Consider the following 23709-nt stretch of genomic DNA (forward strand, 5'->3'; position numbering starts at 1 on the left):
AACTTTAAGATGAAGATTACAACTGAGCAGATGACTGTACACAATCAAGTTTTGGATGTACAAAATTAAGACAAACAGCCTCTTAAAATAAGATAAGCATCATGTTTGAAAACAATGTTTTTCAATATTTCAGTACATAAAAAATAATTTCTGTAAATAAACTGACAAATAACAGTGGCTTGTAAATGAAAATTTTGATTTACAATTAGGTATACATACTTTTAAATCCCTATGTATTATTTTCTTCTGATGACAGTACTGTACAGCTGAAACGATCTGAAAAATTAATGAAAATAAATTTAAAGGAATTAAATTATAACAGATTCAGTAAACTATTCATTTAACCTTTTTGCAATGGGGTCAGGGTTCAAAGGCCATGTCATCAAGTTTGTTGACTTGCATTCAAAGTGTTATTGAACTACTATTTTATGAATTTATGTTAACAAGTTTAGGATGAAACTGTAGATTATAATTCAAATGTTAATATGATTTTTATATTAATTTCTTGATTTGAAAATATAGATTTTTAGTGAGTCACGTGATATGTTGAATGCAGAACTATTTAAAATTAGGTGTTTGTGATGTCAAAATACTATAAGTCTATAACTTAGTACAAATTAGAAACTCAAATTACTAATATTGTCAAGCTACAATATAAAATAAAAAACTCGTGTGTTTTATTTTGCTGAGATATGGCTTATGTAGTGAATCAAACATGGTGGACCCATTCAACCCTTTCCATTTTTTGAAACTTACCCTTGTGTACTCTTACAACAGTATATGACATGTGAATAATCAATCAACAGCTTAGAATGTCCTCAAAGGCTACTATGTTCTTTCTATCCAAAATTTCAAGGACGTAGGTTGTATCTTCAGTCTGCTTGAAGTTTTATGTTTCTTAAAATTAAATAAATTTTAGTTACTAAGCTTAATAAATTATACTGTAATTTTATGCTATCAGTGTAGTTATTTATAATTTTTTGGTTATTCAAGTGTACAAACAGCTAAAAGCTAAAAAAAAAAAATTTTGTTTGATAGCTTCCACAAGTGAAATTTTAAAAGGCTTAGCAACAACTGAATACACAGGTTGTAGTGAGAAGAGATAATTCTTTGCTTTACTTCTTGATTTATTGTTCTATATTTTAATAGAAATAAGTTTAATAATTTATTTCTAAATAGTAATAATCTATATACATAATAATTAAAATGTGATGGCATATTACAAAATACTTGTCCACCAAAACATAGCCAAAACAGGGAAGACTAAAGGTCATATAATAATGAATTTGTAACATGAGTGCACATGCACTGCATTAATGCAAGTTATTTAACGACATCTAGGCATGACTGGAAGGGGAATATAATAAAAAATAATAAATATATATGTAATATTGCATTTTAAGACATAATCTACTTAAACTAAACATGTGAATTTTCATGTTATTTGTAGTCATTCCAGCACGAAAAAAAAAAAAAATTTATATTTACTTCATGATTTTGTTATGACAGTTACAAGTTAAAGTGGCAGACCCCACATAGATTATAGAAGATAATATACAATATAACATCTTTACAACATACAATATAAAATCTTACAGAAAAAAGTTTGAAATTTATTTAGGATGTTTTACAAATTATGCAAATGGTATTTGAGGTTTTTGGGATGAAGAATAGTTTTTTTTTAATCATAACATGAAATCACTTTACATTCAGACTAGTAATGAAACAAACTACTTTCACAAACAAATCTTTAGTACAAATACTTCATTAAAAAATCTGATTTTTTTTATAGAAAATTTTATAGAAAATACTTGTAATCTCTACTAAAAGTCTACTAAACTTTGTGAAGATACACATACTGTATCAAAAGTTATAATGGAAATATTTAATTTGTGCAAATGTGAAGACAAACTCATGTATTTTATATTGAGTCCATTGTGAAAGGGTTAACCCTAAAAAAATCACTTAATAGAAGTAAGTGAATGGGTGTAACACACGCCCACACCTGTGCGTGTGTCGGGGGGGAATAGACTGAAAGCATCTTTCTTTTTTGCATTGAAGATAACTAAAAATAGTTTACATCAAAGACGGATCTTTACAAGGGTTTTCTTGGAACATGCAGTATAAATCAGTTAGTCACAGCTAAATAAAAAAACCCATAAAAAACACAACCATATGAAAGTAAACAAAACTGCTCTAACTTGGCAATATTGTACGTGCTCAAAAACTGCAAGATAAAAAACCTTCTGCAGCATTTAGTTGTAATTAAACTCTGTCTCTGCTCAGTGAAATCAAATTATGTGGATGTTTCATCTTATCATCTTTTGGTTTTCTTTTTAAATACTAAACTCTTTGTAACAATTCTTAATACTTTGCCTAATACTTAGTTCAGCTAGCAAGACCTATTATTAGTATATTTGTTTATGTAATACAAAGGTCACAAAAATTATAGCACAAATTCCTGAAATTTTTATGATTAAATTTTTTAATCATTGTATTATCTTACAAGTACTCATATTAAATATTTAGCTAATTTAGTAGCAAGCTATTACTATTAGATCAGTGGTTCTTAACCTTGTTGGAGATATTGAACCCAGGAAGTTTCGTACTTGCATTCACTGAACCCTTCATAATTGGAATAATAAAATATGATTTTTCAAATTCAAAACATAAGTAGATATTTTATTAGTGCACAAAATGAACCATGCATCAGTTGCACACAATATCACTGTGTTCAAAGAACAAAACCAACAAAACATGAAATCCACACAAAAACAAAAACATAACTCAATGAATATTTACTGCAAATCAATGTGACTTTTGCCGTTGCCTTTCAGATACAACTTCAGAAATGTGTGGCTTCACTTTGGCAAGTGCCATTCTCATATCATTTTTGCAACAAAGTCTGTTCCTTTTCTTTGTTTTTATGCCTACCATCCTCGAAAAGGATTGCTCGAAAAGATATGTTGTAACAAACAGTATGAGTATCTCAAGGGCTTTCTTAGTTGTTTTTGTAAGAGGCTTACAAAATAAAAAATCTTATTTTATCTTGTTGTTCTTCACATAGCGCACAAATACAACAAGCTGGCTTAGATTGAAAACATCGGTGGTTTCATTAAGTTGAAGGCTGAATTTTGCTGGACTTGAAATCAGATCTGCAACTACTTGAGCCAAGATGTCATCACTCATGTCATCTATTCTCTGCTGATGGTGTCATTTAAAAGAGAAATTTGGGATAACTTATTTTCAGCAGCTTTTCCCAGCAGAATATTTGCCATCTTCAATGCAGCTGTTTTTACGAGTGCTTCACCAATGGTGTGTGGTTTGCCCTGCTTTGCGATCAAGTACGCAACTTCGTACAATACTGTGAGGATTGGATTGTCGATGGGTACAAAGCCGAGAACAGGCAAAGTAGCCTTTTCATCGAACCTGGCTCTCTTTACCTCGAATGCAGCAAGTGTTGTGTTCTTGTATTTCCCATCTCCATGCAGCTTTAGGGTGTGTTCTCTTAGTTTTGCTGGTACTAGACTAGAATTGCTCAACTTGGTATTGCAAATCATGCACTAAGGATGCTGACTCCCATCATGTTCAGTTATACACATGAATCCATATTGTACGTATTCATCCGACCCCTTTCTGTTTTTGCTCGACATAGTAGTATGAAGGGATTGAAAGATTAGGAAACAAATCACAAATGACCCACGATTACTACAGTAAAAAGTCGACTGCTAATCTCACAAAGTTCCCTGCAGCACAGATATTAAGGCCAAGTGATGTGACGTGATCAGCCACAGCCAATGATGGCCAATGGAGCATGATGTCACGAATCATACGAGTAGAGTGAACAGAACAGACAGACAGACACACAGTGTTTGTTTCTTGACCTCTGCCAAACCCCTGAGACTGACTCACCAAACCCACGGGGTTCAATTTAACCCAGGTTAAGAATCACTGTATTAGATAAAGTGCTAGGGAAATAGTAAATGTTACCTACATACAGTACCTGTTGAGTAACTCTTTACAATGAGCTATTTTAAACAAAATTACTAAAAAAAAAACTTAAAATTAACTCCTGTTCAATATGCTAGTTTATAATTAATAATAATACTACAGAACATATCACTTAAGGATGTAAACAGCTTTAATTTAAACAAGGGCTTCGAGATATACGAACCTGTCTAAACTTAGCTCTTGCTTCTTTTTCTTTCATTCTTCCATGGGCAACTAAATAATCAAATACTTCTCCTGAAAAAATAAGTTAAGTTTGTTACAGTTCAACTAATATAATACCAAAAAGTAGTGCATGAACCACAACTTCCTGTTGTGATAATTTAATAGTATTAATACTTTGAGTTTTGAACCATATGTTCAACGACTTCACACTAGTGTCACTTTTATTTTGAATTCTGAGTCATAATTCTTCTTGCTGTAAGTTTTTTGTAACCATATTAATAGGCAGCTTTATTCTCAACAGTCAAATATGACTGTACATGACTGAATCAAAATTCTAAGCTGTGAGATCATGTATCAATAAATGAATACAAACTTGTGAACAAATTAGGTCAACTTTTCTTTTTTATGAAAGTTCAAAAACAACTAATTCTTAAACATATTGGCTAATTGAAATTTAAATATTAACCAAAATTTAAATTGTTGTTTCAAATATCTGTGCAAAGCTCTATAAGGTTATCCACAGTAGCTTTCCCGCATTTTGATCCGATAAAACAAAGAAAACAGCACCCATCACTGACTTTTAGCTACTCAAACCAGAGTGGAATTATGCACCCACTACTCCAAAAGATGAAGAACAGTTTTTAAACAACAGGACACAAACCACTGACACCACAGTCACTAGGCCACACTTACCTCCACTGGCATACTCCATTACGAGATACAAAGTTTTCTCAGTCTCTATAACTTGATAAAGTTTCACTGGAAATATGTGAAAACAACTAATCAACAACAGTAAAGAAACATTTTCAAAGATTTAATGGGAAACTGCTCATAAGCTTCTGGTACACATGAAATTTAATAATATAAAGTACCTTTTAGCATGCGTAAGAAAAATATTACATACTAAAGATAAAACCTATTCATTTGAAATTCATTAAAACTGTTTTCTTAATCTGTTTTCAAGATATACATTTGTGCCTGTGCTCACAGTCGACACTCAAAGAACCTTACTATCTTTACTCACTTGGTCACTCGCACAGTGCCACTGAATTGAAAAGTACAAATAAAAGAAAACTTTTAGTGTAATTGTTACATGAACTTCAGGATTTAACATGCACAAATAGTTTGCTAATGATAAAATTAATATTTTTAATTTTTGCTGAAACTATGATCAAAGTAGGGTTATTATCATCTGATAATCTAAGAAGAAATGAAATTTCATTAAATAATATTTTTCAAACTTGCATAACATTAGGTATCTATATTAAAAAATGTAAAAAACCAAAAAAATGGATATACAGTAACAAAGTATTATTACAAGAAGCTGTCAGTAGCACAGTTTCTTTGACATTAACACTATGAAGTTTACATACATTGTTGTTTGTCAACTGTAAGTAATGAACAAGGAAAAACTGCAGTCAAGTTTCCATAGTTAATTAAACCAGTATTACTACATCTACATTAGGAGAGGAAAACTGACCAATTATCACACCATTATTAAAATAATAAAGTTCATTAAGTTAATATTACTATAACCCTATTAAGATGGTCAAGTAGTCCAATTATGTCAAACATCACACTAATATTTGGATGGTCAGGCAGTCCAATTAAATCAATTACCACATACCTATGTTTGGATGGTCAAGTAGCTTCATTATTTTCACTTCCCTAAATAACTAGGGAGAAAAGAATTTAACATTATGCAAATAAAATAATTTGTCAAGATAACTTAGCAATTAACTATAAATTACTAGTTATATTTATGTTACACTTGAACTTTGTATTTAATACATTTAAATATGCACACACATCTTTGTTTCAACATTTTTTCAACAAAGATAATTGTTATAAAAATAGGAATAAAAACTAATCTAAGAAAAACTCAAATTATTTGATACTTTTCTGCATTTTATCATAGTTAAGCACAAAGCTACGCAAAAGGTTTTTTGTGTTATGCCCACCACATGTACTCAAATTCATTTCTCAAGCAATGGATTTTTTTAGCACCCCTTAAGAGAGATGATAGATCTGATTATTATCAGGTAAGCTGAGACAAAAGCTGCACAAAACTAAGACTAAAATACTGAAGTGAATCACATCATTCCATTTAAACTTGGATATTTTATCATGATTTGAAAATAACATAAGCAGAAAAAAAACCCCAAAAAACTTCAAATCTTTATGTTTCATAAAGTCTTAAATAAACACTAAATAACACAAGGATTTCAATATCTTAACACACAGGTTCATATGTAGCACTCCTGTTATTGCTTTTATTTAAGTTTAGTTTCACAGATTTGGTTACAGAAATCTGAGTCCACTGGTTTATATCAAGTCAATAATTTCTCTAAAACTCATCATAACTTTACAAATTTTACAAAAACACAACTAAATGTGAAACAGTAATTTACAAAATATTATTCATAATTACACATTTATCTTCATCTTTAATACTGAAATAAAAGTCTAGTTTTTATCATCACATCAGAATTTTTTACTCAAATCTGTTGTATGTAGTTAAGTTACTATCTAATAGAACAAACATTTAACTTTATTTCCAGTCGACATGTTTCAAAATAACACTGATGCACTTATTTAGTAAATCTGATTAAATGTATTAGATTAATCACATATGCTTAATTTTTTGTTAGTGTGCAACATACAACAAAATATACATTTTAAACAGTATCAACCTAACTGTTGTTAGGAAACAAGAAAATAATTTAAAAACACTCCTCACCTTCTGAAGGCTGGAAGGGTTAAGCTGAGTTTTGTCAATGATCTTAATAGCTACCTACAACAGATAAAGATAGAAATTAACTTTAAAAAACTTTTACAATGTATGACATTGTACATTTAACTGTAGTTAAAATTTTGTAAAAGATTAAAGACAGAAGCTGAAAGCTTACATCAATACAGCTTTAAAACAATATCAAAGAAGTTTTGACATTTTAACTGAAACCCTCAAAAGGAAAAGGTTTGTGAAACACTGAATTTTTTCTCTTTAGTCAGCAAGTAATTTAATATTTGAATATATTCCCTCACAGTTTCTCTTTACTGAATTTTCTTTTTAGATAATCCACTATTAAATTCTTTTTTTGGTGATTTATCTCTTCATTGAGCAATTAACAAAACATACAATCACACTTATTCCTCTCAAAAGGCTGATGTCCCTACCTCTTTTCCAGTTGGCAAATGTTTAGCCAACTTCACTTTTGCAAAATTTCCCTTTCCAATTGTTTTTAGAAGCCTGTATCTTCCAACATGTGGTTCTTCCAAGGATCTACCACGTGAAGCACCGCTACGCGAGACAGGAGTTGATTCTTCAGCCTATCAAAATAAAGTTATAACTCTACAAACATTGTATCATTACAAAGAAACAAGTAACTATCTATCTGTGTTAAAGCATTACCTGTTTAAAAACTCATACGCACACCCTAAAACCACATTTTTCCTAGGAATACAATATTAAAAAAAAACATGCTTTTAGCTTCACACTAAGCAATAATGCTGCACCAGACATCACCGAATACATTATTAACCTTATTACATTCAGATTCAAATTGAGGAATAACCCTGCATGTATTACAGAATATAAAATTTTACACTAGGCAATAACAATGCATACATTACAAATACAATATTAGACATCTCATGTTTGTCATTAAAACCTGTATGAAAATTTTAAATTGTAAACCAGTTTTGTGATATAACATCTCCTGAAATTTAAATATATCATTATATTTCTGCATCTTCAATATCAAAAATGATGTTAAATTTGAGATCTTTCCATTTTATGAGATTTTACTATAAAGCCCACAGTTAACTATTCTTGTTGCTTTAAACTAATTTATAAGGGTGTGATCTTACACAAAATACTATTTTTTCAAAAGAAACTTACTCGATCTGCAGAAACTGATTCATGAACAGTTTGAAGGGGTGTTCTTGTAATGGCTGCCATCATTAACTTTGAATAGGTCACTTCTAATTCACTGATAAAACTAGTAACAGAAAATTCAACATCATAAATTATAAATCTTACAAAAGAAAATAAAAAAGAATTACAAAATATCAATTTATAATAACTTAATGATTTGAATAAAACTGTAGGTTACATGTATCTCAAATGGATTATTCATCATCACAAATTACTGCAGGTTACATATGTTAAATGTTTTAACTAAATAATAAGAAAATATTAATAAATGATAAAAGATTGGAAAATATTACCTTTATCATTTTTATTCACTGACCAAATATCTTACAATAAATACTTATTAGCATTATATTATATTATTTTATTTTCTTTCAATGTATAGGTTTGTATATTATTGTCTTATCAGTAAGTTAAAAAAAATTAAACTAAAATATTCATGGGCCAAAATACAGCAGACTGTTTTAGACAAAGAAGATTTTAACCCTAATGCTGGCCCTAATTACATTCAAATTGTATGTATAAACTTTCAATATAGCCATATCCCTGATAGCTATAACTTTTACAAGACTGGTTGGTGAGTTGGTTGGCATTTATTAGCACAAAGCAACTAGGCTATCTGTGCCAAACCTTAAAATATATATATAAAATAAGTTGAGTTAAAATGAAACATTGTTCAGAATTCAGATAAAAGACTTAAATAGAAATAAAATGGCCAATGGCTCATTAAAATGTCAAATACACAAGTATGTGGGATAATGTCACCATCACTATCAGGGGTAAAACTCGTAGACATGTCTAAATTGATGCCGTTGCTCCTGGTTTTAACTACGACATGACAGTAAATCATGGGTTATTTTGACTTGAATGTCACAACAAAGTCCCACTTTGGTGGATTAGTCCCAAATGAAAGAAGGCAATGATAAAAAACTGTAAACAATGAGTACCATAGTTAAAAAAACTTCCTCCTTCCAATCTTTTCAGAAACAAGACAGTTAAATAAAAACAGAATGTTTGGTTTTGAAAAGCTTGTTATTAAGTTGGTCACTCCAAATCGACTGCCAACTGATGTGAAGCCAAGCCTCCAATACAAGACTGTAATCCACATATGGGATAGGCACAGCTGTTTGGCACCAGAGCAGATGGACCTGGCTGTGGTGTTGTGAGCTTGCACCTGTGAATTCCAGCATTACCAGGTACCCAGAAAAAAGGGAGAGAAACAGAAGATAAAGAAAAAGGTATTTGAATGTCGAGAAGAATAGGGTGAGAACTAACACTAAGCAACACCAGGGCCAGTAGAGAACTGAGTCAGTGTACATTGTATGATCTGTGTACAGCATACTTTCCACGTGAGAACTCAGCAGTGAACAGATACAATATAGGGTGAACCTGTGAGCCACAACAAGTTATAGCAGAGCCAGACAGTCACCTAACTTCTAACCATTTGTACGAATGGGAATAGAAGAATGCTTTGAGAATGTTCAGTAAAGAGAAGACAGTACTTCCAATTGGTACGATTTCATCAGGTCTGACCATTGAACAGCAAGCTTAAGTTCTACCAGTGTAAAGAGTCAATCACAGTCATAGAGATAATCGGCCCGAAAGGAAAGAGTCAATAACTCTCCTCAAGACTTGATGGTCAGGAAGGTGGGGAAAGAAACAGAAGTGCTAGATGTACAAGAAAAACTCTCACCAAGAGAATCAGTGATTCTCTGGATATCAACAACTTCTTGGCCACTGCAGAGCAAGATAAATAGGGGATAGGAAGTGTATATCTCACACTGACCTTCTGAATCTTGGTCCATACGATTTTGGAACTGGTGGTAGAAAAGATGCTAGCTGTGAACTTAATTCAAGATTCTTTTTTACTTTGACATCTAACCTGCCAAACATAGCAACAAGCCCATTGGAAAGCAAAGCAGCTTAAAAGAGTGAGGTACCTGAAAAAGGTATCCCAGGCCTGTTACTGAGCCTTCTGTGTTTCCTCCAAAGACTCCACCATAAAGGGCAATATTGTGAAAAACGCATCAAGATCTTAGGAACAGATTGAGCAGCAGTCTGGACAATACAGTCAGTTACTACAACCAGCCACACAGTCATTTATCAATGACAAATCAAATTCCAAGTGAGCAATGAAAGAGGGCCAGTTGGCTTGGCCCAAGTTCTTATGAAGTACACAGGTCGGATAGCATCAACTACAGCCAATCTCCCCAAATGATAGGAAAATAACTGTCACCCCCCCAAGAAAAAAAAAAGTGAAATGAAACAGATCAATAAATCAATGGCAGTAAAAGAATGCCCACATACATGAAAATAGGTACAAGAACCACTACTAAAGAAAGAAATGACACCTCTCATCAATGTCAGCATCACCCAGAAAGAATGGTGTCCATTAAAGTCTCCCAGGATTAAAAAGGGAGATTACAACTGTTCAATGAAGAATCAAGGTCTAATTGATCATATGCCTCTCCAGGAAACAGGTAACAAGAACAAACAGTGATGGTACAACCCAATAAAACATGGATAGCTACTGCCTCAAAAGGTTTATCAAATGGAAAAGAGAAAGTGGACAGATGCTGGTTGACCAGTGCCACCCCTCCATATACTCATCTATTATGAAACCTCTCATTTCAGCATAAAGAAAACTGCTAAAAATTGATTGAATTGGCAGGTTTTAGAAATATTTCCTCTTAGGAAAGACACATAAGATAATAAGAATCAATCAAGGCCTTAATGTTATCCAGATTAGAATGGAAACCTTAATGTTTCTACTGTATCAAAGTGATCATTATAACTGAGGTGGAGGAGAACTTTATGGAGAGCCCTTCAGTTTATGACCATGTTTTTATTAGAAGGAGATCTATTGATCTTCATAGATCCTGCCCTAGGCTGAGTCAGCCAAGATTGAGGGCATGAACAAATAACTAATCTATATTTCAGGACCAAAGAAGGTGAACACAGCCAGTCACTGGAAGGAATGGTGGAGACATAGAAGAAGCAGACATTAACTTGTAAACTCGCTTATCCATCGAGGGCAAAAAGACTTTAATCTCTAAACTCCCACTGTAGCAGTGAAATGAAGTGCAGAACATGTGTCTGCAATGGAGTTAGAGACAACAGCCTCCAAGCCTTGTAAGAAATGTTAATCATTTTCAAATGCTGCACCTCTTTCTCCACCCATCTAAGGGAAAAACAATAGCAAGATAGGTGTGAACCACCCCATTGATACAGTGAGAGTCCAGTTCACACTGCAACAAGCACACATCACAGAACCATGACACCTTCAAATGACCAAACTGCTGACACTGAAAACATCTGAGAGGGTTGAGAATATATGACGATCTGCCTTGACAGTGACATGTGGACATGGTGATGTAAGCATCAAAATCAGAACACAGGCACAATAATTCTGTCATTATAAGTGGAGATACATTTCACCACAGAAATTCCTTGGTTGGAGAAACCAGTGAGAATCTCATACATGGGGATGTTTCACTTACTACATTTTTAACTCTCCTGCTACAAAATTGGTCAAATTGACCAACCTTGTAACCATTTTGTTCTCTTCATTGTTTCCATTTAATAACTTTTAATACACTTTGTGCATCTCGCAAAATTCAGCAGGCTTTTAGTAAATATTACAAGTCTTTTGTAAAAAACAAAACAAAACAGATTTTCCTTGAGAGTTGCCCATGAATACGGATAGTATTTCAATATACTAGTTTGAATGCGAAGTGATTTCCACAATAAGATTAAAAATACTTTTGTTCATCTCAAAAACCTCAAATCTTACTTGCATAATCTCTGAAACCTTTAAATAAATTTCAAATGTTTTTCCACTAATTCGTCATATTTTATCTCTTATTTTCTCTATTCTGACTTTATACTAGGCTGATGAATTTGACCAACCTTCTAACCACCAAAATATAAATAAAAAAATTAATATTACCCTTTTTACTTTCTATAATGACTTTAGACTAGTATGAAACATTTGTTTATCCTAAATAGCTTTATTCTCACAACAGCACATATCTATTTATACTTAAATTTTACTGCCCTATGAAGCCTATCTAACTGCTATTCATGCAATTGTAAGTTGTAAATAACTTGGTAAATGTACAGTTTATGTGATGCTATTGCATTATGTATGAGGTACTTGTAACATACCTCTTGAAAAATACTAAAATATTATATTTTTTATTTCACCTAATCTAACCTTCACTAACATAAGTCTGGTATTTTTATATTTTAGTTACTGTTATAATGATAAATTAAGAATACACATGAAAAACTAGAAATATGGTACTTATCTACATCTGTTTTCTTTTCTTTTTCTGTCAGCCAGTAATAAAACTAAACCCTACTTTTTTAATACTAATGTATTGTTACATTTAATCATTTTTTATGCAACAAAAAACACAGAATTAATAACATACAAAAAGCAGACAATGTCCCATAACTATCACAATGCTCCCAGCTTTTTAATTATGCAAGCCATTAAAACTTCATCCAAGCATGGACATATTTTGCATAGGAATCAATCTTGACTTAAAACTGAAAGCAAAATTGACAACTCTCTTTAAAGAATACAATTTAACTGATGAAAACCTTGGTTGTCTCTTTGTTATGAATAATAAAGTACTGAACATCAGAGGGAAATATTGCAATTTCAGACGTGACAAGTGGCAAAAGGGATATGATTGAAAGTTATACAAATTATCCACTGTCAGAGTGATAACAATATTATATGTAATTTACATTTCATACTTCTTGGAGAGATGGTAAATAAATTAGAGAATAATGGATGCCCAGAGAGCAATTGTAACAATTATTACAATAGGAGAAATTCTAGATTTTTTTTTTAACATCACCTTATAAAAGTAAGAGCTCAAGACTTGTATGCTATCAAAATATGGATTAGTAACTATATTTCAATGCTGTATTTATTGGTATACCATGAAAAGAAAGTAATTTAATTGAATTTTGAATGTAACTTACTAAAACCTAGTGATGTATAGATGCCTATGACAAGAGGATCAAGAGTTAAAGTGTGTATTGTCTCATGTTAGTTATATGGTAGAGGATCAAGAGTTAAAGTGTGTATTGTCTCATGTTAGTTATATGGTCAGTCAAACTGACTCTGGTGACATGCATAAGGTTATTATAGAAAAACATTTTAAACTAAATATTTGAAAGTGACTTAAGTATCAGATATTTGGGAATTAATTTACCTAATTTATTATTTTTGTAGCTTTGTTATTTCCATACTGTACTTGTGACCTGAAAAAATAAAAATATATATGCAATTACTCATTTTTCAAGTACAAAAATAAAATACAATGAAACAGAAAAACAATTAATAATTTCACATTTATTCACGTGTCCAAATGTTAAAATTTTGTATTCATACAATACTTAGTATAAAATAAATTTTACTAAAATTCTGAAAAAAATTAGAAATGCCCATTATTAGAATGGTTAATCCTTCGATAATTAGTTTTAGGTTTAAGTTTTGGGGCAAAAATAAACATGATGTAATTTAGTTACCTTGTCTTTCAAAACAAACATTTTCTGAGTCCTCAAACTCCAATATTTCAACAGAATATGTTGTCAATGGAATGGCGATTCTCAATTTAAATTTGTAAATAAATTAAATTCTAGTTATCTTGTATAATGTAAATGTGTATGAAAGGGTAGATAACATTACTGCTGTAATTCCAAACCTTCTTGTGTAAAGAAAGGCAGAAAACTTTAATCCAGGTATAAAAAAACATGAATCATATAAAGCATATTTCTCATCATTTCTATAACAAAGAATGAAGTCATAATAATGCTTCATCTGTTATTGGCTTGAACCTAATAACAGTAGATCTTTCCTGCATTATTTGTGTATCCTCAACCTCAAGAAATAAAACACACAAGAAAATATTCTAATGAACTTACAAATATAACTAGCCTTTAAAAATATGTGAAGATGACCTTTTGACTTGAGGTCATTCATTCATGCATTCTAATTTTCTCAATAATAAAATTTAACAAGGATTTGCAATACCAAGAAATGAATTCTCATGATGATACACCAACCTGTATTCATTTGTGAATGTTTGTGATACCAATAAAAGAATATGCAATCTTAATATCACTTGTTAATAAATGAAAATTGAAAATTCAAGTCCAAACCCATGTTGAAGAAGAATACTCCAGTTATGTTTCACAAAGAAAACATCATATCTGATTAATCTTTAATTTTGTAATAAACATGGAATTGAATATCATTTGAATATAAATATTAATACAGAACTGAAACAATTTTTAATTAACTGAAACAACTGTTCTCACAAACCAAACATTATCACAACAAACAAACATTTTGTGTTTGAGAGAGATATCTAATGTCATTTTTGTCAACAGATATTAAACTTTGTTTATCAAACATGGTAAAAACACTTCCGATCAATAAAAACGTGTTACAATATGTCAAATGATTGCAAATATAATTAAAATGAAAAAGGACAAACCTTCAACATGATGCAGACACTGAAGATTACAGCACAACTTCTTATCTGTAGAACACAAACATTACAGAGAATATGTGTTATGACAACATTACTTGTAAAGAGTAAAACTGAATTTCATACTTTATTTTGTATATTATACATCCTGAAAATACAACAAAGTTATACCTTTAATGTAGCCTAAGCAATTACAATGTTTCCAAACAAATCAGATTAGTTTTGAAGCTCAAAATAATATTAATGAATCACAAGCAATAAGATCAAGTGTTCTAAGACATTTTGTATGTTGATTCCTAATATTAAAACTGCAAATACGGCATAACTTTGTACAGAAACTGTTTACTTCTCTTACAATCAGAATTTCAATGTTCCCTCACAATTTGTAACTTTTTTAAAATATGCTACAGACACTAGCAGTAATGTTTAAACTACAGATCCTAGTTTGTTTTTTAAGTTTTTCCATGATTAATGCATTTTTCCTATTAAAGTATGAAGCTATAGATATTACATATTTCTATATATCTAGTACATATATTCCTATTAAACTATGAAGCTACAGATATTACATAGTTCTATATATCTAGTACATATATTCCTATTAAACTATGAAGCTACAGATATTACATATTTCTATATATCTAGTACATATATTCCTATTAAACTATGAAGCTACAGATATTACATATTTCTATATATCTAGTACATATATTCCTACTAAACTAAGAAGCTCTAGATAGTACATATTTCAAAAGGTAATTTATCATATTCTTACTGCTTAAGATGAACACTATAATATATGCATTTAACTTGTTTACACTGAAAATTCAGAGTACAGAAAGCTACTATAATTAAGATAGAGTTTCACTTGCTGGTATGTGCCATTTTTTTTATTCCAATATGCCATACATGTTGAGATATGAAGATTCAACAATATAGTTTCAATTAGTTTAATTGGTTGACAAGGCTATAAGCATATGGACCAGTCTCTGCAACATTGTTGTTAGATATGCTGTACACGAGTGGCTTCTCACTGCAGTTAATATCAAGAATCATATAAACTGCAGATTTCTTTTCTCTCTTCACATTTCTCTTAATCTGCCCATTACTGTTTCTATCTTGGCAGCATTTAAACTGCAACTTTTAATAATATATATTTGGTGGAAAAAAAATAAAAATCTTGTTCAGTACAGAATGGCAATCAACAGCGAGATATGTAAACTTTATTAATTCAGGTGCTCTTGGCCAAGGTACACCAGCTATCAACAAAGTTGTGAATATCTGTAAAGAATGGCCATCAGCAGCGAGATATTGTAAACTTTATTAATTCAGGTGCTCTTGGCCAAGGTACACCAGCTATCAACAAAGTTGTGAATATCTGTAAAGAATGGTCAGCAGCAGCAAGACATTGTGAACTTTATTAATTCAGGTGCTCTTGGCCAAGGTACACCAGCTATCAACAAAGTTGTGAATATCTGTAAAGAATGGTCATCAGCAGCAAGACATTGTAAACTTTATTAATTCAGGTGCTTTTGGCCAAGGTACACCAGCTATCAACAAAGTTGTGAATATCTGTAAAGAATGGTCATCAGCAGCGAGACATTGTGAACTTTATTAATTCAGGTGCTCTTGGCCAAGGTACACCAGCTATCAACAAAGTTGTGAATATCTGTAAAGAATGGTCATCAGCAGCGAGACATTGTAAACTTTATTAATTCAGGTGCTTTTGGCCTAGGTACACCAGCTATCAACAAAGTTGTGAATATCTGTAAAGAATGGCCATCAGCAGTGAGATATTGTAAACTTTATTAATTCAGGTGCTCTTGGCCAAGGTACACCAGCTATCAAAGTTGTGAATATCTTGACTTTTTTCTTACATTCTTAAGATTACACTCATCAAAATTATATTTATAATTTTAATTATAATAATCTACATGCACAACCTTGTATTCATTATAATCAAGACATTTATTTGCCCAATTCATCAAATGACTTAAAGCTTTATGTTAAACAACCAAGATTTCAATATCACCAGAAATAAGAAGTAATTTATCAATCACTTCTTCTGTATCACTGATGTAAACAAGAACAAAAAAAAAAAATCTGAGGTCCTAAAACTGAGCTCTGAGGTACACCACTTGCTACATTAATACAGTTTCACTGAATTCAACTTGTGTCATTTCTCTCTCTCTACTTTCTTCCATCCAGCCATTTTTCTATCAAATGAGCCAACTTATTCCTCACGTCTGTAATTTTCCAGCAAGTCTTTTTATGTGGTACTTCCTCAGATACCTTCTAAAAATCTAGATACACCACATATATATCCTTGTCCACGTATGCAGTAAACTCTTTAGAAACATCAAAAGATTTTCTCCTAGTAAAACCATGTTGGCTTATGACAAAAAAATTCTAAGCTTTGTTAAATGACTTAAAATATCTTTCATTAGAGATTTAGAAACTGTTCCCACCACTAACTAATTAAAGACAATAGATTTATAATTACTGGGATAATAGTTGTCACCTTCCTTGGAAACAAGAGTAATATTACCCAACTTCCAGTCCTTGGACACTTGCCCACTATTCAGTAACCTACACAATACAGTATCAAGTAGATCTTAACTTCCTTCAAAAGCCTTACATATCAACCAACCTAAGAGCCTTCTCTCATTCTTTACAGTTCCCCAACTCTTCTCCATATCAAGCTCTAGATTAATGTATCTTGTTTCCATCTGGGAGCTATTTAGGATAAGTAATGTTCCTTAAATCTTCATCATAGAAATTAAAGGAAATAATTAAGCCTTTCTTTATCATCCCTCAAAGAGACTACACTCTCATCCTAATAGTTTTACTTTATCATCCCTCAAAGAGACTACACTCTCATCCTAATAGTTTTACTTTATCATCCCTCAAAGAGACTACACTCTCATCCTAATAGTTTTACTTTATCATCCCTCAAAGAGACTACACTCCCATCCTAACAGTTTTACTTTATCATCCCTCAGAGACTACACTCCCATCCTAACAGTTTTACTTTATCATCCCTCAAAGAGACTACACTCCCATCCTAACAGTTTTACTTTATCATCCCTCAAAGAGACTACACTCCCATCCTAACAGTTTTACTTTATCATCCTTCAAAGAGACTACACTCCCATCCTAACAGTTTTACTCTTGGTGTATTTAAAGAAGTCCTTACTGTTAATATTCTACCGTCCTACAAGTCTCCCATCAATCAATTTAAACTTATAATGCTTTTCTTTAATTTCATATCTTCTAAACCCTTTGTAAACCAACCTGTTTTTCTACTTGCATCCATCATTTTTTCTATCTTGAATATTTAAAAACATAATTTAAAAGGGTTTTTCCACATTTGATCAGTATCTGCAATCAATTCCATTGTCCAATAAGTTAGTCTTGTCACATACCTTCAAAATAAGTTGTTTTCAAATTTGTAATCAAATCTCACTACTAATTATCTTTGTATCCAGCAAAATGTTAAAACTAATTGAGTAACAATCATTCACTTGCATCCAAATGCTCCCCAGTCTTCACCCTATCAACAGTCTCTACATTAGAAGTTAACAATAAATCTAAAATAGCATTGTTACCTGACCAACCTTTGAAGAAAACTATCCTAAATCATTGGTACAAACCTGCCACCCGTATTATTCAAGTTTAATACTTCTCAATGTATATGCTTAAAATAAGTTAAGACCTCACTTACAGCAGAATTTTGTATAATACTGTAGAATTAATTAATATATTGTGGCAGTCTGAAACACATTCTAATTAACAGCCTTCTCCTATATCTGCAAACAGAAACTCAAGTAAGTTGGATTTTTGATATTTTCAATTTCAAAAGGACGTAACTCATATTTCACATAAAAAGCCACTTTTCCCACTCCTTTAAGTACTCTGTCTCTATTAAATAACCTATAATCACATACATTACACACGTGTCATCAAAATTACCTATGTAGGTCATTCCCATTACATCAAAATCATTCGTTCCTACGAGTGTTCTAAAGGACATTTATTTGTTATACTTCTACCATTACAATAATACTTTATCCTACCCTAAAAACTTTTGTACTTTGTTCCTACACTACACGTTTCTCCACATCTTATTTCTTCAACATTTAGTTTATCTTGGCTTTCACCACTGTCTAGTCTTGGTGTAAAGCTGCTTTTAGAGCTGAGTTAATAGCCCATGTTAACAGGCAAGCTACTATCCCATTTAAATGTAAATCATCCATTCCAAAAAAGCTCCATTTTGCCACTGAGTTGATCCTCCAAATCCAACCAGTCAATATCCTCAACCTTACCCATTACTGAATGAAGCAAGGTTACTTAACTATTCTGACATTTAACGACAAGTGTCACGCCAAATTTCAATATGGAAATAATATAACCTGTGGGTATACTAAGGTACATTCAACAGTTCCCAAGTAGCTTTTTATGTATCATCAATGAATGTATCACAGTTTTATAAAGGGAAATGGATGTCTAATGAATTGTCAGTGGGCTATATTATTGATAGCAGTTTTTAATGTACATTATCATGTTAACATATCCTTAACTTCTGATCAAAGCAAAATTAACCCAGTACTCATTTTTGTCACAAACATAGCTAGCTTAATACATTGGTCTAATTAGAAGTATACAGGGTCATCAAACAAAAACTTTTAATTAAAATGCATTGATGCTGAAGTTTCAATCACTCTGACAAACATAACAAAAGTGGTGATGTTTAGTATACGACCACTGCAGAGTAATCATGAATGAAAAGGTAAAATGGCAGCAACTGCCTAGTTCAGAATGACACTTGTAGAGAAAGTCTTAGAGTAGTAGTAAAAAAAAACCTCCAGTAGACAGTGTATCATTCAGGTCAGCTTTCATCAGTTTCTGCAAGAGTTTATATGGTATCTTGGAGAATTCAAGTAGATGAAATGTGATTGGCTAGTGGTTCTTGTAATGTGGTTGGTGGAACAAGATTATTTTACCAATGACAACCACAAATGCAACTTCCAGGCCTGAGTCACTGTCTAGAAAATTTTGTGTGCATGTTAAAGTGAACTGGTTCTTTGATTTTTCTAGTTTCCAGAAATGATTTGAGTCAGTGTTTCTGTAACGTCCTAGCTACTTTTCTAACTTAGTCCTCTGAATAAACAGCTACTGGCCATTTCACCTTTTTTTTTTATCAAAAATGTCATTCTGAATTTTTTTAATATGCGAGTCATTCACAGACTTTAACTGATCATTTTTCTCTGATGTTGGGTTAGACTTAGGTCTAACATTAGATCTAACTAGCAAATTTTCTTGATTCTTAAAACATAAAGGATTTATTACATTTAAGTTTGACTTGTTTATTTATTTAAACTTACAGCCAGAAAAATCTAATCTGTTTAAATCAAAACATCTTCTCACCATGGAAAATACTAAAAAATGAATGTTCACTGAATAAATTACAGTTTCACAGCACTCATGGATTTTTCTGGTTATGGCTATATTATTACTTGTATAAATACTATTAACATTTAATAAATAAAAACACACTGTAATCTACTTATGCACAATTAACAGCTGGAGTATGACCACCTAACAGATTTGTGTAGTAATAAGTTAAGAATCTTTAATACACTCACATAATCATTTTTACATAGTTCACATTAATTAGCGAGTTTCAGTTCGTTTATTAGTGCTTGTTACCTGCCTCTCCACAAATAACAATTTAAAGTTTATTACTATTTATATATTTTTTAATAATTAGATACTTTAGATTGACAATCTTAAAATTTGTTCTTAAAAACATTCACTAATGTTGCCTCCAGAATATCTCCATTATAACTTATTATTTCATTCCATTTTTTTATCTACTCTTTATGTACATAAATTTCTTCTTCATTAGGTTTTCTTGGATCCCTTAGGTTCATAATAAATAATTTTACAGAATTTATATTTTCAAATCCCTTGATAATATTGAAGATCTCTTGTGACTCCTCCAATGTAGTTAGATTTAATCTCTCAAATTTCTCTTCATATCTTTTATCCTCTAGCTCAAAAACCAGTTTTATAGCTCTTCTTTATACACATACCAATGCATCATTTTTTTTTGTATTATAACCAAGATTATACAACATATTTCAAAAGGTCTTATAGAAGGTATGGGTCTTATAGAATATCAAAAATGTTTCAGCATCCAGAAAATCTTATGATTCCAAGAGTTCAGTTAGCCTTTCCAGTAATTTCTAAAATTTGGCACTAGACTTCCAAGTCTGAAGAATATTTATAAATATTTTTCATTATCAACATCAGCTTAACCCCATCCATGAAGTGATCTTACTTGGTATTACTTATTCACAAATTCATCACCTTACATTTTTCAATATTGACCAGTTTGTTAATATCTTGAATTTGAACCTTAAATGTTCAATCTAGTCTTTAGTTCTTAGTGAATTATATACTTTAAATTCATCAACAAAACCTTTACATGATGATTGGACACTCAGATCATTAATGAATGTGGCAAACAAGATTATTCTGAAAACTGGGCCCTGGAGAACACTGCTCATAACTTTCTTTCACCCAGACTTTTCTCCACTGACTGAAACACATTGAAATCTATTTATATGATATGTTTCAATCCAATTATAGATATTTTCTGTAATACCAACTCTCTTAAGAAGTAATATTCTGTGAGGTACAGAAATGAATGCTTTACCAAAGTAAAAACATATAGCATCAAACGGTGCACACACATAAATCATAACAATGTCCAGTCTTCCATGGTCTCAATTAAATACACAAGACATCATCTTTCCAGTACAAAACCATCTAGTCAATTTACAAACTTTATTTTGAAACCAATGTTAACATTTAAGAAAGAAAATGTGCTGTAATCTACTCATGTACAGTCAACAGCTATGGTACAACTGGCTAACAGGTTTGTGTGCAAATAAGAATCATTAAAACATTTATATGATCAACATTTTTAAATACTCAATTTAAAAACTTAATTTTATAAACATCAATCATTTGAGTTTTAATTACCTATTTACACAAATATCTTGAATCTTAGGCTTTTATAATTAAGAATCCATTCACACAAAAACCTATGGAAAGTTTTTTTTTGTTACACATTATTATTGCTTAAGACAAGATGTTTTAAATTTACTGAAAACCTGCAATTGACTGAATTTAATAGTACCCATACAAGAACAACGATACATTTTTTACCAAGGAGTTGTTTCCTTAAGACCATGGGTATAGCAACATTTACTATACTGGTGACTTGAATGTTTACATGAAAGATGTTAAGTATAATTATTTTTCATATACCAAGTATTTATGAAAGGACTTTTGTAATAAAGCAATAAATATATATGTGTTGTTTATTCTTTGTAGTAGGTTTGAAAAGTAACTGGATGTTGGTACAAAAATAATTACTTGAAGCTTTTGTTTTTCATTCAGACACACCTGAAACAGTTTTGTCTCAAGAACTTTAATTCACATTCTACTTTTCCAATTTGAAAAATAATTATATATTTTTCAAATATTCCTTCTTGTTGTCTGTGCCCAAAATCAAAACAAATGTAAAGATAAATCTCTTTACATCTTGAAACATGGAAACCTTGATAATAGTGTACAAGAAAACCATTCTGTTGACACTTGTAAGAAAAACAAGTCATGCATCTATTACATATGCAATTGAAAGATTTATTAGAATGGTGCTTAGTTACATAACTCAATGGTAAAATACATAGTGATGTCACCGACACCTTTAATACAGGAAAATGTTTAGTGAAATCATGCTGTTAATATAAGGTTATTGGTGTGATTAAATACTTTCATAATTTATATTTTTTTATTATTATTATGGTATTATATTGATTGTACAGTATCAAAGTACACATGTTGTGAATGAAATAAAAATTCAATGGATGAACTTGTAAATACACCAATTCTTAACTGGGTATATATGTAAATTGTGAAAACAAAACCACCAGTTTCAACTAATTCAGTGACTCTGAATGAAGTTGAAAAAAATACATACAACATGCAAAGCTTGAGAAAATTTACACATTTTTACTAGCAGCAGCCGCAACAGCATTACCACTTTTGTTACTCAGCTTAACAGTCGTATAATTTACAAAATACAATGAAAAATATAACATCTCACTCACGCTGATATTAACCAGTTACCACACTCAATAGTGCTCATACATTTATTTGTAATAGTTCACCTAGTCATTGAACTGAACATTAGGCTTAACTTACCTTTATCACCGATCAGCCTAAATTTTTAAAACGTCAGTATATGGAATTTAAGAACTCATCAACACGAAACTGAAACCCATTTAATTAACTTCGGGTATGATTAAACTAATTTACTAGCATTAACAATCTAGAATCAGCTTTTGTTAGTACCATGAAACTGAAATGTACACGACTAACACTAACAATTTTAATATTAGAAAATGTAGAACTGTAAATCTATCAGACAATTATCCCGGTTGCATTTTCAACTTCATATACAAACTGTATAACCTATGAAATTTATCATAAACTAATAATAATGTAGTATAATACTGATATTACTTAAAATTAAGGATAAATTTAAGAACATTACAATTCAAACATTTCTAGTAGCAGTAGCTATAAGTACAACCAAAGCTCCTAATCCTACCGTAGTTTGACAAAAAAAAATTCATTAACATCTACCCGTGGACTGGACGAAAGCATCCGGGGAGTGTCTTGCCTGAGGCTGTAACGATAGAAACTTACTTAGTATTGCGAATTTTTTTACGTAGCCTGTCACAGGCTAATAAATTAGAAAGCTAGAACATTAACAATACTTACAACCTTCTTCCCTTTATTATTTCTCGTTAACGAAAGTTAGATTCACCATAAAAATCTACTCATCGCCTGTGAGTATGCAAACTTAAATACAATAACACATAGTTTCATAAATTACTATAATAGTTAAAGGCATATATGACATGGCGTATGGAACAGGTTATCCACGGTAGGAACAAGAAAACCCGCTTCTGCGCAGACATTTTTTGTCCCTTTGAGACAGCCAACCACTAC

At 31.2% G+C, this 23709-nt stretch overlaps 1 protein-coding gene across 15 annotated transcripts in view; it reads right to left on the reverse strand.

Annotated features, from left to right (window-relative positions):
- The window catches only part of LOC143230226 (MAP/microtubule affinity-regulating kinase 3-like), a 67005-nt gene extending 43296 nt beyond the window's left edge, over positions 1-23709 (reverse strand). For 5 of the 15 annotated variants that reach the window (XM_076463390.1, XM_076463388.1, XM_076463383.1 and 2 more), the window contains exons 1-11: positions 23479-23622; positions 23306-23383; positions 14626-14670; positions 13339-13387; positions 8075-8174; positions 7351-7503; positions 6914-6967; positions 5801-5849; positions 4867-4932; positions 4175-4245; positions 220-276 (exon numbers count right to left, since the gene is read on the reverse strand). In XM_076463390.1, coding sequence (XP_076319505.1) covers positions 220-276; positions 4175-4245; positions 4867-4932; positions 5801-5849; positions 6914-6967; positions 7351-7503; positions 8075-8137 — 513 coding nt within the window. In that variant the 5' untranslated portion in view covers positions 8138-8174; positions 13339-13387; positions 14626-14670; positions 23306-23383; positions 23479-23622. Of the gene's footprint in view, positions 1-219; positions 277-4174; positions 4246-4866; positions 4933-5800; positions 5850-6913; positions 6968-7350; positions 7504-8074; positions 8175-13338; positions 13388-14625; positions 14671-22896; positions 22983-23248; positions 23268-23305; positions 23384-23478 lie in introns of those variants that run through there. The other 10 variants (XM_076463389.1, XM_076463386.1, XM_076463376.1 and 7 more) reach the window with 7 other exon arrangements.

The sequence above is a fragment of the Tachypleus tridentatus genome, chromosome 10, assembly GCF_004210375.1.
Source record: "Tachypleus tridentatus isolate NWPU-2018 chromosome 10, ASM421037v1, whole genome shotgun sequence".
Taxonomy (NCBI): Eukaryota; Metazoa; Arthropoda; class Merostomata; order Xiphosura; family Limulidae; genus Tachypleus; species Tachypleus tridentatus.